The 16452-nt window shown below is 40.3% G+C and overlaps 1 protein-coding gene across 1 annotated transcript; it reads right to left on the bottom strand.

Moving 5' to 3' along the window:
- Positions 1–761: 761 nt before the first annotated feature.
- Positions 762–8947, bottom strand: LOC140923622 (uncharacterized). The gene is made up of 2 exons (XM_073373695.1): positions 8314–8947; positions 762–7346 (listed from the first exon to the last, which is right to left on the bottom strand). The coding sequence occupies exons 1-2, from the start codon at positions 8945–8947 to the stop codon at positions 2197–2199; spliced, it is 5784 nt and encodes a 1927-aa protein (XP_073229796.1). The 3' UTR covers positions 762–2196.
- Between the last annotated feature and the right edge of the window lie 7505 nt (positions 8948–16452).

Here is a 16452-nt window from a genome sequence, read left to right as displayed (position 1 = left end):
TTTCAATGAGACAGCATTCCTATTTTTGGTGTCACGCACTGTGAAAACTCGGAAGTTCAAATTGCTGTATTTTCGAAATGAAACATCCTTCGGGGCTGGAAACTTGTGTAATTACAGCAATTAGCCGCACGATCAACTTATTTTTTATCCGAAATCTTTGTTTTCTTCACGCGCACGCTAACGCAATTTCTAGATTTTACTAGAAAGTTCTTTCTAACGCAAGCTAGGGCACACGCGAAAGCGCCACGCAATTTTGTTATTTAAAGGTTAAGTTTTTTGTTTTTGCTGTTAGTTGACGCAAGTTCTTTGTCAATCGATTTCAAGAAGCCAAGAAGTTTTCCTTGTTCTAGTGATTTTAAGGACATCACCAAGGTAAATATTTACGCTACAATTTCTTATTTAAGTAAGCGTTTTGTAATTTTATCCTTTAAACCGATTTTATCGCTGATTGCATTGTAATATCAAGATTTCAGATTTTAGACGAAGTTAAGTTTACACACGACATCATTTACCGTTATTTGTCAATTTTAAGTTTTTACCTTTCTGTCTCACTATTTCCGTAATTTCACAACCTTATTTGTAAAATACTCTTACCCTTATTTTAGTTCTCACGGTTGTTTATGAAAGTAATAAGGTTAAGAAAAGAAATAAACATCAGTACGTGAACTAGTCTCGTCGCATATCTCATCACTGGAGCAATAACTTGTACAAAGATTTATTTTCTATTTATCTTCAACCTAGTGTAACTAAGAATTCGTAAAACCTCGCTTTTTTGACTTTACAATCTGATGACGTCACGGTGAAAACCATCAATATGTATCTCGTTTTTAGAATACATTTTGTGACGTTATCAGGAAAAGAAATAACGTAACAGTACATAACGCAGTGATAATTACAATGAATGTTTCAAATATCTACAAAATATCGTAATAGTAAATAGTATAATAATGAGAATATTGATAAAAATCAAACCCTAATATAGAAAACTCTTAACAAAATATAAACTATTATTAAAATCTCATGAGAAAATAAAAGCTAAATAAAATTCACAGTTCAAAAAATTGCCTAAAAAGGAATGTCTTCATTGAATTCTTAGAAGTTTCTAGCCGAGAGATTCTATACGGCATATTTATAAAGGCAGCTCCTTCCACAAATGCGACATTACTGTCTGAAATGCACGCTTACCGAGAGTAACTAACATCTTACCCTTGGGTGGCTCTAATAACGTGCCCGAGTTAGATTTATGATTATACGGGGTACGAGGACTTGCATTTTATGGCTAGAAAAGTAAGTGCGAGGCCATGAATGGCTTTGAAAGCTTAAAATGTGTGCGCGCTTGCACTGGTAGCCAGTTTACTTTATCAGTCATAAAGTATTGGAGTTATTAAAGTTCATGCTTATGGTATCCATTCATTATAGTCTAGCGATGGCGTTTTACTCGCATTGCAACTTCGCTATTTTTTCTTTTGGGAGGCCCGTGAGCAAGCCATTACAGTAGTCTAGCCTGCTCGTGATGAATGGGTGTATGAGAGCAAGTAAGTTGTCTCTCGATAAATACTTCTTAATGCGTCTAATATTATGCACGTAGAAGAAAGCTGCTTTGCACACGTTTGTGATATGGTCACGCACACACAGATTGGAGTCGAGACAGCCTAGATTTTTAACTTGCGAGCTAGGTTTTATATCTGAACTACCTACTTCGATGTTCATAGCCTGCAGTTTGTAAAGTTTTTGCAGACTTCCAATAATCACAAACTCAGTCTTATTGAATTTAATAAGGAGTCTGTCCTGGATCAGCTAACTCCTGCTCTTCTCTATGCTGGGATGTGTTGCTTTTATGCTTAAAAATCAGATAGATCTGTGTGTCGTACGCGTAGCAGTGCGCTTTTTTTGGAAGCTGCTTGTCAACCACCTTAAATAGCTCGGATGCATATAGGATAAAAAATGGGGCCCAGGCATGACCCTTGTGGGACACCACAGTCCAAACTAAAGCACTCTGAGAGAGATCCATCGATGGAGACTCGCCGACCTCCGTTAGGCGCGTATAACTTGAACCATTCCATATAACACTTTAGTCTGATCAGAGTCAATTCAAATGTTGATTTTTCTAAATGTTAGGACAAGTTAAGAAATTTCTCTTATTGAATGTCTTTATTTAAGTACCTGCTTGGGTCCTTTAAGCCGAAATATCCAGGCCTAGGAACATAATCTGCTACGGTGCGTTTCCCATACCCTTCTCCACTCGCGCTCAAACTTTTCAGAATGGAGTGCAAGACGAGTTCCTTGTTCTAATGCAACACTGAGTATTTTTAAGTATTCATACTGATGGTAGAGACCTAAGGAAAACTTAAAAAGAAAGTCTAATGGCCAGGACTCCTTTTGATCAACAGTCCAACCCATTCGATTTCTTATGAAGTCTGGATAGTGATTACTCAATACAGAATTAATGACAATGATACCATTGCTGCACAAATCACTTGACACTGCCAGATAGGTACGAAATACAAACTTAATTAATGAACAGGTCACTTCCAAACTCCAGTCTAGAGTACTTCTTGTAAACGTTGCAATTAGTTGAGTCAACGTTTTCTCATCCAACAGAAACGGTCGGTACTTGTCAAACACACTCTTAAGGCAACCAAACTCTTGGAACATGCTCAGATGCCACCACCTCATCAAATTAAACAACACCCTCCGTGATATCCTCAAGATTATTTTGTACCACACTTTTAAGTTAGCCACTCTACTCGTCTTTTTAATAGTATAGGCCATTGTTATTATCCTGTTTAAGTAAATAAGAGAATATCCACGTTTATTTTGAGTCGCACACTTTCTTATGTCATCAATAGAGGACACAAAGGCTTCAAACTCAGACTGAGATGGTTTTATAATAACGAATTTTCGGCTTACTAATTGCAATTGACGCGTTAGCTCATGAAACACGGCAACCTGCGATAAGAGTGAAACGGTGGCATTATTCTCCCATGTCCAGTCCCAGTTACAGTTATACTGCCTTTGACTTTTCTGCTTGTCCTGGAATTTAGACCAAAGTGCAAGTACGAAACCAAGGACGTCAGGCCTCAAACTTAATTCCAGACTATTGGGAATCCAACCGTGCAACCTTTCATAGATGATTCTATATTCAACATCCTTTGCTGGAAACATCATCTTACCACCATGTTCCTTAATCATCGTCGCGACCTCTCTCCATGGATTATAACTGCTATCATTGTTTTCAAAGCTAAAAACTTCCGCTAAGTAAAGTGGTGTGACCCCGTCTTTGTTAGGACAATTCACGTCCAACTTATGACGTTCCTTTTCTTTTAATATCTCTTGTATGAACTTAACTAGTCCACGAGAAGCTGCCAAATGGTATAGAGTCATTTCTGATTTGCTCGAGTCACATACAATCTGAAAACCGCGACTTTTCATGGCATGATAAAGAAGCTCTAGAGCCACAAGAGATGCATTATCGTTCCTACTCGGCCGTTTTGTTTCAGGGGAGTGCCAAATGCTTCCTCCTGAGTGCAGTATTGCGAGAGTAAGCGCGTCATATCCTTGTGGAGACAATAAGGACGGGTTTGCACCAAGTTTCAGAAGGCTGCGAACACCTACTAAGTTGGCTCCTTGTGCAGCTCTGTGAATGGGCCTAAAACCCTCCGCGTCTAGACAAGAATCGATAACTTTGTTCTTCAATCGATGCCATTTCACAGCTCTCTTAAGAAGACTTTTTCTTGATAAACAAGCTTGTTTGTTGCATCTAATTTGTTGAAAGAAATTATTATCTTGACGCTTTGGGGGAAAAAAACAAAACAAATGAAAGACTGATGAGATAAAAGGCTCTCCACATTTAATTGTAGTGGAATAATGTAAGTGCTTCAAAAGAATATCTGTCCAACCTCCACCATTAGCAATTAAAGTTAAGGCAGGTGTTCTTCCAGAACTATCTTTGCAATGAACACTGGCTCCCTTAAACAACAAGATTTGAGCTATGTAAGGCTGGTGTTTTGCGAGAGCATGGTGTAACAAACTCGTACCATTACGTTCGCATTTCTTGAACGAGGCTCCATTTGACAGAAGTAGATAAACAACCATCTCATTGTCACGTAAATGCTTTGGCAAGTCAAGGAAACGTCTACCAATAACAAACGGAGTAGAGGTTGATTTTACCGTGCAATTTTCCACTGCAACGTCTAATGGAGTTTTGCCAAACTTATCACGGATTTCAAGCTTAGCCCCCTTACTCAACAGAAAAACTACGGCATCAGCCAAACCGTTTGCCGATGCTAAATGCAAAGGCGTTCTTCCATATAAGTCGACCGAATTTATTTTCGAACCAAGCTCTATCAAATGAAGAAGTGCAACGAGCCATCGATATTTTTTTTGTGTGTAGAGAAGATTGCCATCCATACAAAGATGATCTGGACCTCTGAGGTCAACTGTTGTTAGGTGAAGTGTCACACCACACGAACTGGTTCTGTACAGTTGGTTTTCATGATTAATTGGTCGTACATGGAGAATTGAATAATGTAATGGCGAGAGGTTACCTTCGTCAGCCGCAGTTACGTTGGCTCCATGGGAAATCAGATGGTCTATGACCTCGACTGCGCCGCATGCTGCAGCGCTATGAAGAGGTGTCGATCCATTGGAACTCTTGCTGTTTACATTAACGCCAAGGTTTGCATGGGCTATGACGAGTACAAAGACTATGTGATTATGACAAGCAGCCACATGAAGAGGTGTTGCGCCTAGGCAGTCAGGAGCATCCACTTTTGCACCAAAACTGATAAGGTGGAGCCCTATATCCATAAGGCCATACCGAGCAGCCAGGTGAAGAGGAGTATAACCGCAGTGACATATATCTCTGTCATATTCTGTAACTTCTTCAAAACTCAGTTGCTGTGATCTTACTTTCAAATCACATTGTGTACCATCATGAAACGTCCATGCCATTATAGAAATGTTCTCATGGAAACTTTGCAAGTGATTACAAGTTTCATATACCAGTTTTGGATCGTTCAAAAGCAGGAAATCTACTATGCGGCTGTTACGTTTTCGGACTGCCTCGTGCAAAGGAGTCCTTCCTGAATAATCCCGGCAGGTTAACGCTGTGGCTGGGTGAGAAACTAGTTCCCTGACCACCGCTTCATGGCCAGCTGAAACCGCTGCATGAAGTGCAGTTTCACAGAATATTAAATGTTTGTCGTCATAAAGTTCTCCTTCTTTATCCTTAGTGCTTCCAAGCTCTAACTGGGTCTCATATTGTTTTATTTTTGAGTTTGAATGAATGAATTCTTTATAACGGGAAAACGATGGTATAGAAAAACTATCTCTTTGCAAGCGATGTTTTCCTTTTAGCCAGTAGAAAGACCCATCGCATCTCATGCATTTATCTTTAACACCAATTTGTAAAAGGTACTTGACTACTTCTAACTTATTGTTTGCTGCAGCATGGTGGAGGGCAATTTGATCAGGTACAGCGCCCGCTTCGCATAATGTTTTAACAACCTCCACATGTCCTTTCTCAGCAGCTATTTGTAATGCAGTCAATTTAACACCATTGACCGTCGAAATGTTCGCACCATTGTCAATTAGAAAGTTAATTACTTCTAAGTGACCCCCATGAGCTGCCGCGTGAAGCATTGTAGAAGAAAATAACTTTGATTTAGATTGAAACACTAGATTGCACCTAATATTCATGCTGTCAGATTCTACAGACTCTTCCCCTAGCAGTTTGTAAGTAGATGACAGAGACTTTGTTTCATGATGTATGTTGGCTCCTTTCTTTACCATTAAAGCCAAGTTACGCACAAGGCCTTGCTCTGCGGCCAAAAACGCAGGGGTTATTCCACGATTATCAATGTAATCATCGTAGGTAACATGACGCAACAATAGGTCCAGTGCATCTGTGCTGTTTATCGTAGCAGCAAGGTGCAACAGAGTCCTATTAATTGTAGGATCTGATAAATAAAAAACTTTTGAGGGCAGAGTGAGAAATTTTTTAACGAAATCTTTTTTCCAACTGCCATGAGCAATGTGTTGTGCGAAGTTGAGAATGTACTCTGTCAACGAGGAGGTGTCTCCCTCGGTAATTAAGCTAAAATAATAGTCACAAAACATTTCGTGTCCCTTTTTTTTGCGGACATAAAATGGGCCATTTGTATTGCTTTCACTTGTGAGCCATTCTGTTGACGATGGATGATAAATTGTCACTCTGTCGTTTTCTTCGTATCTCAATAAATGCCCCAGTTTACTCATTCTATATTTCAACCTACTAGCTTCTTTAAGATTCTCTTTTCTTCTGAGAATATCGAAAATCTGTTTAAAAGAGACTGGTTGAAAAGAGGCCACAAGTAATTCTAACACTCGGCGTAGAGGTTCAAAATTTTCCGCTGGACTGTACAATCGTTCAAATTGTCTTTTGTATAATTCTCCTAACGTTTCAGGCAGCGAGTAAGGATCAATTTTTTCAGCTTTGGAAATTTCCCAAAAATGAAGCATCTCCTTAGCGAGCAGGAAATTTCCTTGACTTTTGCTCAGCAGGGCAAATGTCAATCGTGCGGTATTTCTCGTGCTATTATCTCCGAACCAAAATTTTATTGGACTGATTAAAGGACCATCTTGGAAAAGTTTCGCCGCCAAAAAAGTTCCAATGTCGTGTATATTTCGAACATCTTCAGGATTAATTTTCAGGTTTATGAAGTGGTTCGAATTTATGGAAACGCTGGTCTCGTTGCGAGAAGTCATCACAAGTTTTAGCCATGATGGAAATCGAAGCTTCTTATCAAGCAAATTAACAAAACTGGGAGCTGTTTCACTCTGGCAATCCTCTAAGGCATCAATGACAACATACCGGTTCTCCTGCGGTTTGTTCTTCAAAAGTGCTAAAGGTGTTAATATTGCCTCTTGAAAACACCGTACACAATCTTGAATGGTGACACAGTCATTGTTCAGTGATCGCTGGACTCGTGAATTGTCGGCAACCATGTACCCGTATTCTGGAAGTCTGCGAGCTATCATATCGGCTAAGTTACGAACAAACTTTCCTCCATTCTGTGTATTTCTCTCAGACCTTCTACAGAGGTGGTACCCTAGCACATGATCGTAGAAGGTCCGACTAGACTTTCGGGAGCAGATTAATTGTGCAGTCAGCGCAGACTTTCCAGTTCCAGGATCTCCAGTAATGAAGACTCCAGACACACCTTGGCGTGAATGGTAGAGGGAATTCTCCATCAACTGAAATAACCATTGACGACCAATAAAATTATCTCGAGCATAATTAAGGTAAGAGGTAAAATTAAACTCTTTGGTGCCAAAAGGAACACCAATCGCCTCTCTGGGACAGCCTGTGGAATAAAATCGTATAATATTATTACAAACTCTATTGAAATCAGGGTAGGGCTGCGAACAGAGGCCTCTCTCCTCCGCAGAGGTTCAACAAGGCGTTATTGGATTTCCGCTGCGCGAAGTGGGTGCAGGGGCGAAATCAGAAAGATTCTTCAGCACGGGAACCTCTGCTCGAAGTCTTTCCTTTTCTCGTACAGCAACGGATTTCTGGGCCTTTACTAATGTTTGTAGCTTCAAGTTCATTGCTTGCCATTTTACCGTTGTAGACGCTACACGAATTCTAGCTAATCCGCGGCCGGGTAATATGTCCACGAGATGTAACAAAAACTTACATTGTCTTGGTCACGAAGCAAGTTACACCTCGCTAGTACAGTCAAACCTCTCGTTAGAGGACACCTTTTAACCTTGTCGACTGCCAGAGAGTAGCGAAAATACCGCATTTTCCTTTTTCGACCGGTTTTCTGCCAGTTAGCGCTGGGACGGCTAAACAAGACATTTGCATTCCTAAAGGCATATCATCTCAGTTAACAGCATAATTGTGTTTTGCGCTTGTGAATTTTTTTTTTTATCTATATTTCTCGCTCCCTTTTTCCCCTTTGCATGCCTTTCTTTTTTATATCTAGTTTTGTTGGCCACTTTATCGTCTTTTTGCGCACGGAATTTTGGCCGGCTAACTTTTCACGAAAGCACTTCGGCTTTTGTGTGTAATTGTGTAAGAATTGCCCGCAGTTTGCCTTACCTTCGCAAAGATTGATCCTTGCGGATTCATTGGTTTTACCATTCTATTAAACTGAAAACTAGTTAAATGGATCCATGAACGAACACTTTCGTTCCATATGGAACAAAAACGAACAAAGCGGTCGTCAAAGGGTTAAGACCAGGAAAAGAGAGTCTGTATGAAAATGTTAGTGGGACACAAAAAACAAACAAACAAACAAATGAAAAACGAATTTTACCCCAACTTACCGTCCTTATATGGGCTTTCATCTACAATTCCAATGCAACAAAACAGGATTAATAAGTATAGGCAATCTTTGAAAGATTTTAAATGGATGCCTCCCACAGCTCTCACAACAAAAATGGTGATGGTCATTGGTAGTTTCAGAATTTGCTGGACAAGACTTGAGAAAGTAGTTGTTTCGGTTTTTTGCTCCACTTTCTTTAAAGATGTTTTTAAATTTCGTAGTTGACCTTCCACGCGTGCCCGCTGTTTTTCATTTTTCTTGGATTCCTTTCTTAACGACTTCATCTCACTTTTAAGGCTTGACATGTCGCTTCGAATTGCCTCCTTGAAATGAGATAGGACCTCGGCTTTGAATATTTGCACATCTGAAGTGCATTTCAAGGCTAAAATGTCCTGAAGAGCGTTCTGAACATCTACATCCCCCCAAAATACTGGATCTTGAAGAAGCTTCTCGATTGTTTGAAAGGCAGCTCGTTTTTCTTTGTCGTTCAACTCTAGCTTTGGAACATGTACCCATTTTGTGTTTCTGGTTTCTCGGACATCCTCAATCAGTGGTCGCTGAACAAGAAAATGATTGCACCAGTACAACAGATTCAGAATTCCAGTGATGTCCAGGTCTTCGGCACTCTCGATCATATGTAACCCAATATCAGGAAGAAAAAGTTTAGCTATTTCCCATTTACCTTTACTGGGGTCAATCCACTTGGAGGAGTCACTTTGCTTCCAGTTCGGCTTGTTCACAATGTGAAAACCCTGTAAAACTTGTGCCCACGCACACGTGCTCATATCGTGGTAATGGTTCTTTTTTCTGCTCGGATCATAGACACAGGTGCACGGTCCAGCGCGTAGTGCCGTCATTGCGGCTATTACATTGCTATAGAAAAGATCCATCTCTCGTTGAATATAGGGACGAAGACCTTGACAAAGAACTGATGTCAAAGCGCGTCCGAGGGAAAGCCAGTTTCCTTCTTCTGGAGAGGTCAGTTGAACGAAAGCCTTGGAGGGTCCTGCTGCTGCCATACTAAAGTATAACACTTACTAGTAGAAAAACAAGAAAGGGGAAGAATTAGATAGTTTGTATAATATATAATCAGAGGTTGTTTTCATCCAGAAAGCTCGGCGGATATATAAGATAGTCAGATTTAAAACAAATTAAACCAGCGCATATATCCTCTATGAATGGCAAAGCGCGATTGGTCCGTACGATGATCTAAGATTAGTGACCTATTAGCCGGTCTAACGCCCGGTTCAGAAGCCGCACTTTTCATGAGCCGAACCTAACTCGAATCAAGGCCGACCCAAATTATTTAGACCGACTGAATTGATTCAGACGCCGATCTTAATTTCAGCCGAACTAAATTCTAAAGGAGAAAAATGCTCATTTCGATCAAACTCCTTACAAAATACGTTATAATAATTTATGCATTAGGTTCGGTACATGAAAAGTTCGGCGTCTGAATCACAGCTGTTCCAAAGTCGCTCCAAAGGCAAAATTTCCGGCCGGACTAGGGGAAAAGAACGGGTGAGCCGTTCCAAATTTAAACAGGCGTTCGTAATTGATTCAGACGCCGAACTTTTCATGTACTTAATTCAGTGTATTAGGTTCGGGTCATGAAAAGTTTGGCATCTGGACCGGACCTAACTTCACGGGTAAACTGACTGAAATCAACTGTTAGTTAGAAGCGCAGGCGAAGGACAGCATTTTGGCTTTTCTCTGATTACGGAAAATTCCAATTAGACACTCGAGTGGAGGGAATAAATATTTTATTATATGGAGGAGAGTGTTTTACTGGGAACTAAACCACTCGTAGATTCCATACGCCACTTCATCCGGGACCCGCGTGGCGTATTTTCCGTATGTCACCTTTGTAAGTGTCGTATCGTTCAATGACGTCACGATTCCAGCCTTTTGCTTTTGTTGAATTGGTTTCTCCATATAATAAAAAGAACATTACACTTTGGCGAGAAGATATGATTTTTATGTTCTCGTGGCAAGAACAATATCTCACTCGTTCGCTTCGCTCACTCGTGAGATATTGTTCTTGCCACTCGAACATAAAATTCATATCTTCTCGCCAGCGTGTAATATCCTGTATATATAAAATTCTTGCACCGGTCAGTGCCCTTCAGCCTTTTTGTCCTAGGATCGGAGATTATGAATGCAAAGCACACATTCCGACAAGTATGAAAAGACATTTCTGAAGAGAGCTGCGGCTACGGTCTTCTCCTAAATAGACTGAAAACACTTTTTAGGCTATCCAGAGTACTTTGAGATCTCTAGAATGAATTCTGAGGGGTCATCCTATGGCAACTTAAGTCTCTTCGGAATTATCAGGGCTTCAGTATTACTTTCCAGAAAATTTTAGATACAATTTAATTTTTACGAGAGTGAGAATGTTTCTAATTCCTCTCTCCATCGGTATTTTTGTGGAGTGAAATGTGAAAAATTAAACTTCAGAAAATTGTAGGGAATTTATTAGATAAGCTTCAAAATTTGTATATGAACGGAACAGTCATCCGAAAATTTTTAGCCGTCCTCGAGTAATACAAAATTCTATAATAGCAATCAGTTTGCTTCTCCGAACAGACATTTTATAAAATCAGTCGTTTTCGTGAGTTCCCTCTGCCAACTGAACGTTAGGCGAATTTCATTTTTAGTAATAAACGAGTCTAGCATTTCTTGATTGGGGGTTTAGCCAAAGTTTGCTTTGTTTGGTTTTTCTGAGGTGAAAGATGACCCCGAAATGCTTGAGTAATGCAACACGACCGTGACCCTCGATAGCCTGTATATTTTAAGATTTTTCGCCGGAGTGTCCCGATCTTATGTAAATATTATACTTTTCTAGTATCCATCTGTTTCTCAAAACAGTTAAAATGAAAAAAACTTTCTGTAAAAGAATAGTCCGCAGTTCAGGTTCCGTGTTTATTACCATGACCGGGTAAATATGGTTTAGCTCCCTTTTATTATGCACTGATCGACTGCGATGTTTGTTGCATCTGCCATTTTGGCTAGCGATTATAGCCATTCCATACCACTGCCGTATAAAAAGTCATTACAAACCGGCTCATAGTTTTTGATAAGTGTCAACGTGTGCTGATAATGAAGACATCGATGTACTATTAGAGGTTTTAAAGCTGTTCATTGAGAACGGCTACAAGGAAGGCCTGAAGGGGTGCAGGGATGCACTAAATGCATAATGCATGGTGGAGGAGCTTTTTATCTCAGCTCAATATCAGCGTTGACTTTCGGCTATCAGTTAACTCTTTAACTGAATGTCAAAACTTCGCAATCAGTTAAAAACTCTTGAACTTCCCAGCTGACACTCAGTTAAAATGGTGAAGCCCATCGAGCTGAGAGCTTCATGTAATCATGATCAAATTCAACGTGTACGCTACAGTAGTTCCGAAAGCGTATTTCCTAAGCTACCCTGGGCTGCCGTGAGGGGCTATTTATAACGATCCAACGTTACTGCTTCCCAAACGAACACTAACAGTTTTTGAGCGACTTACCTTGCAATTAACATCGATCGTGAAGAAAGCAAGATGCGGAAGTGAAGAACCTCGTTCCCAGGTTTCTCTCCCTGGGAACGAGGTTGAGAAGTGAAATGCAGATCTTTTCTGTGGAGGCGTTAATTCAAATGTTATCAATGATCCCTGTACTCATTTCCTGTCCCAATTTGGTAGTCATCATCACGAAAATAGCCCGAGCTTCTCGAGTGGTACAGTACAGCCCAAATAAATAGTTGCGGTTTTGTAGAGACAGAAGGAACCTAGAACGTACGTTTTGTCCGGCGTTTTGTTATGGTGTCTCTTGTTTTGGTTTTCATAAAAGGAAATATAATGAAATATGGAAAAATACAATGAACTAAACTTAACTATACTTTAATAATGACATAATGCTGATAATCAGGGTCGGCCAGGGTTTTTGGGTATACGGTATACAGGGGCTTTTTAAATCGGGTATACGGTATATTGCAGCTTAAATACGGGTATTGTGTATCACTTTCTTTGAATTTCATGTATAAAGTATACCTGGGTACAATTTTGGGTATATTTGGATGAATTTTGGCTATTTTTGGGTATTTTGGCGAATTTTTTCGGGTATACTGGTATACCCCTGGCCGACCCTGGATAATGATTTCCGCGTGTATTTGGATCCGGGGCATCCAACTCCATGATGAGAACCCAGTCCCTCACGTCCAACATGGGGATAGGTAATGCGCGTTTTGTTTGATGGTACAAGAGGGTTGCAACGGCCTAAGAATGGAGGCGGAAGGTGAAAAAGCGAAAGCAGTTGGGTGCCCTTCGGAAACGGTGAGTTTGGTGTAAATATCATTGCAGTTTGGAGACACGTGAATGCGACCGTGCAGTCACTGACATTCACATCAGACAGTACAGATTTCATACTCACATATCCTTCTCAGTGAATGCACATTCAAGTTAACTATTTAGCCTACGGCACATCGTTGACCAAATGTGGAAGATTTTGCAATTTAGGCTGTTCACAGACCCCTATTTTTCCGTGACATCGACGAGATCAAGGGCTTATTGTTACGGGCGGCCATCTTTGTTTCAAATGAGATTATAGCGGTGGGAAAGCGGGGCGGGGTGTGGTGGTGGTAGTAGGGGGGGGGGGGTTGGGGTGAGAAAAAGGGAGGGACTGGCTACTGTCGCAACATCATTGCAACTCGAATTCAAGGCCATTGTCGTTGACTATGGGTTTAATTCAAGATTGCGGACATGGACAAGTTGTTTACTAGTTGTTATTTCTATAAAACACTCTCATAAAACTTATTTTCCTACATTTGTTTTAATTATAGCTCTAATTATCTATGAATTAGGGCTAGGAGACAAAAGAAATTGTGAATCAACCTAGGTTTAACCTCCTGTGACACATATTATAAGTCTTACATAATTTTGGCTTAATTGTTTACCTTTAACCACAGACCACAAGTCTGGAGACAAAGGAGTTTATTGCCAGACTGCAAAGCTGAGATGCAAAACCATGAGTTGACGATATAACTCCAACACTGTAAGGGTGGGAGGGAATTAGGGTAGTGAAATGAGCTTGACTGCAGTTCAACTAAAATAAGCTGACTAACATTGATGAACACAATGAGCACTCTTATTACAATGCTTGTGTCATTATCACAATAATTAATCATCTAGCCTGCATAGCAAGCGTTTCCGCGCGAGTTCGTCGAGCAAGTTGGGACGAGAGCAAAAAAAAAAAAAAAGGAATGAGGGGGAGGGGGAGGGAAGCGAAAGAAACGCTTGCCCGCAAACCCCACGATTTTGAAAAACTGCGTTCGCCCACGAACGCAGCTTTTGATTGGTGCGGTGCTGGTAGTGTTGATTACTTAGCACTCGAAATATCAATCAAACCAGGTATGTTTTGTTTACGTGCGTCGCACATCTATATTAATTTTAAAAAGTTGTATTAGTAAAAATCAACACGACAGTCAACAAGTCGACTGTACTGAGGTTCCATGCCACGCGAAAGACCTACCTGTCTCTTAAAATCTTTGCATCTTATTCAACAGTAAATCGGACTTTTCCTCGATTATGGGCACGATCTGCTTTAATTTGGACGCGGTAAAAGTTGGGGTATAAGCGTGGTCCTCACACGTTTCCACGATTCTCCGCGCGAGACGAATAAGCCAGAGTCGAGGGGCGGCCTAGGTGTGAAGCCAAGCCGATTTGGAAAACTCGAAAACTCCTTCACCAAGATTTCCCTGATCATTTCAGGATCGGAGACCACGATTATGGGTGACCTACCCAAACATAACTTGTGAGCTCGGCCGTACTTGTAGAAGAAACTCAGAAACATTTTGTGCATTCCGCCATATCTGAAGACATCGAGGAGGTTACCTATCCAAGGCAATGGTTTGGGTCCTGGGAGCGGAGAGCTTCCGAGAAGTGAGTTGTATTTTTGGATCCCTCGCCAATAGAAAAATACTAATAATCCAAGGATCACCGCCAGCCAGGTCGTGAAGCTAACGTCCTGTAGGGTTTCTAACACACTCGCCATGTTTGCATGTGATAGTGTTCTATACTCAGCGGTGGCCGTGCTGCTGCTGTTTGCCCCACCTTCGGATAAGCTGTAGCTATCTGTTTGGTATGCAAATTTTCAGTGCTGGATTATGGTAACGTAATGCGATGTTTACTTTGACAGATATTAATCCTTCAAGCCCTATTTCAGTTGTTAACTCATTTCTACTTGAAATAAGAAAACGAAAAAAGGTTTTCTCATGTCTGGATTGCAATTCGCTAACTCTGAATATTCGCCGCTATTGCAGCACGTTGCTGTGGTCATTAGTTGCTAATAAAACAACTGTAAATGGTTTTATTCAACTAATTAATTCTTAACCTTCATGTTGTTTCGTTTTAACCAATGACAACACGGGGTTTTATGAAAATCTATGCTGCCGCGTGTTGTCATACTTATCGCGTGACATGTTCGGTTGGCTATGTCACGTTAAGGCCAAGTCTCACGCGATCGATAAGGAAGATTCAACATATCTCGCGCGAAAAGGACGTGGTCCATTTCAATAAACAACAGTGCCACACAAGGGATTATGCCTTAAATGATTTACTCAACAACTAAGAAATATTAAGATTTACATTCAATTCAACGTATAAAGTCTGTTAAAATTCATGTTAGTGCAAGTACAGCGCGGCTTGAAGTCATCATTGAAAAAAAAAGCCTTGACCCGGCCCGATGGATACTGTCCGAAAATTTTCTAGGCTAATTTTGCAAAATCTCATGAATGTATTTATTACTGAACTTATTTTATTTCTTATTATTGTTTTCTTAAATGAAGAATACGTGTCTTTCAGAAGGACGGGTTGTCTTATTTTCCTTTCTTGTTTAATTGGGGGACACCACTATTGTTTTCTTTCTTTTCTTTTTCTTAGTTTAAGGTCTATAAAACATGCCATGAAAAATAATTATCCTTTATCTGTGCAATAAACTAAAATCAAAACAGCATCAGTACATTTACATTAAGCCCTTGACTGACCTTATTATTTCCACACTAATTTTAGTATAAATTCTATAATTTATTCTAGAACTAAACTGCCGAACAAATTCTAGAATCACAAATCCAGATAACCTCATCGTTTCCTCTTGGCCTTCCCGATCCAGTCTGTATTCTTTGCCAAGCTTCAGTCCTGGCAGGTTGCAATATTTCTACATTTTTAGGGAGTTCTGAATCAGCTAGCAGTTAAACAAATATTGGTAAGCCTAGTTACTCCCTTTTAGGTGGCTTTGAAGCTCTCTACAAGAGAATGTTTAGACCAACGGGGTCGATGTCCAACCATCGCAACAGAAGACATGAAAGCCAACAAACCTCCCCAGAAATGGAAAGCGCCATCGGTTATCACCGTGTACAACAGCCATCGATTTATGCAGTACAATCTGATGGCCTCCTTGATCTGTTCGTTGCTAAGCACACGGTGGACTTCTCTTTAAAACGTCAGTTACTCTCAAGAAATGGTTTTATGATTCCTTGGGAGAAATTCTCTCATTTGTCTTTCTCAGTTGCTGGCCAGAAAAAGGTGCGTAAAACGTTAATTATCATTGTTTCAGACATGATTTTAGAGTCAGAGACGGCTGGTCTGTGCCTATTAGACTGTTATAATCTGGAACTTATCATAGAATAGCCAAGGACTGAAAAAGTCCTTTTTGTAATCTTTATTATCTTTGTATATGAACATCGGCCATAAGGCGTTCTGCTGATGATAAGTCTCTCTGAATCTGTGTGTATCTGTACCCCCTCTCCTTAAACCCCATTATTAGAAAAAAAAAATAGTAATAATTTTCATGTTTGACAAAGGAGATCGAGTCTTAATTTTGGTGCCCTGTGTTTTCTGCAGACAGACAAAATTCAGATGGGAAGGGAACTGCCAATACCCCCTCCCCACTCCTAAACGTTTTCACTTCAGGGAACCTTTGCTGGCGGGAAAGCCAAAGAGTTAATACTGGGTCGAACCGAGTCCCTAGGTCTTGCCTCCCCCATCTGCAAATGCCACAAGTGATTAAATCATACTAAGGGACTCCAAGAATAAAGATTAATTGTGACCTGATAGTTTGATCTATAATCTATGAAACCTCAAGAAAGTAATCATTGGTTTTCGTT

Source organism: Porites lutea, chromosome 13, assembly GCF_958299795.1.
Source record: "Porites lutea chromosome 13, jaPorLute2.1, whole genome shotgun sequence".
In the NCBI taxonomy this organism is placed as follows: Eukaryota; Metazoa; Cnidaria; class Anthozoa; order Scleractinia; family Poritidae; genus Porites; species Porites lutea.
The sequence above is the reverse complement of the archived record's forward strand: the minus strand, read 5'-3'. Positions and strand labels throughout refer to the sequence as shown.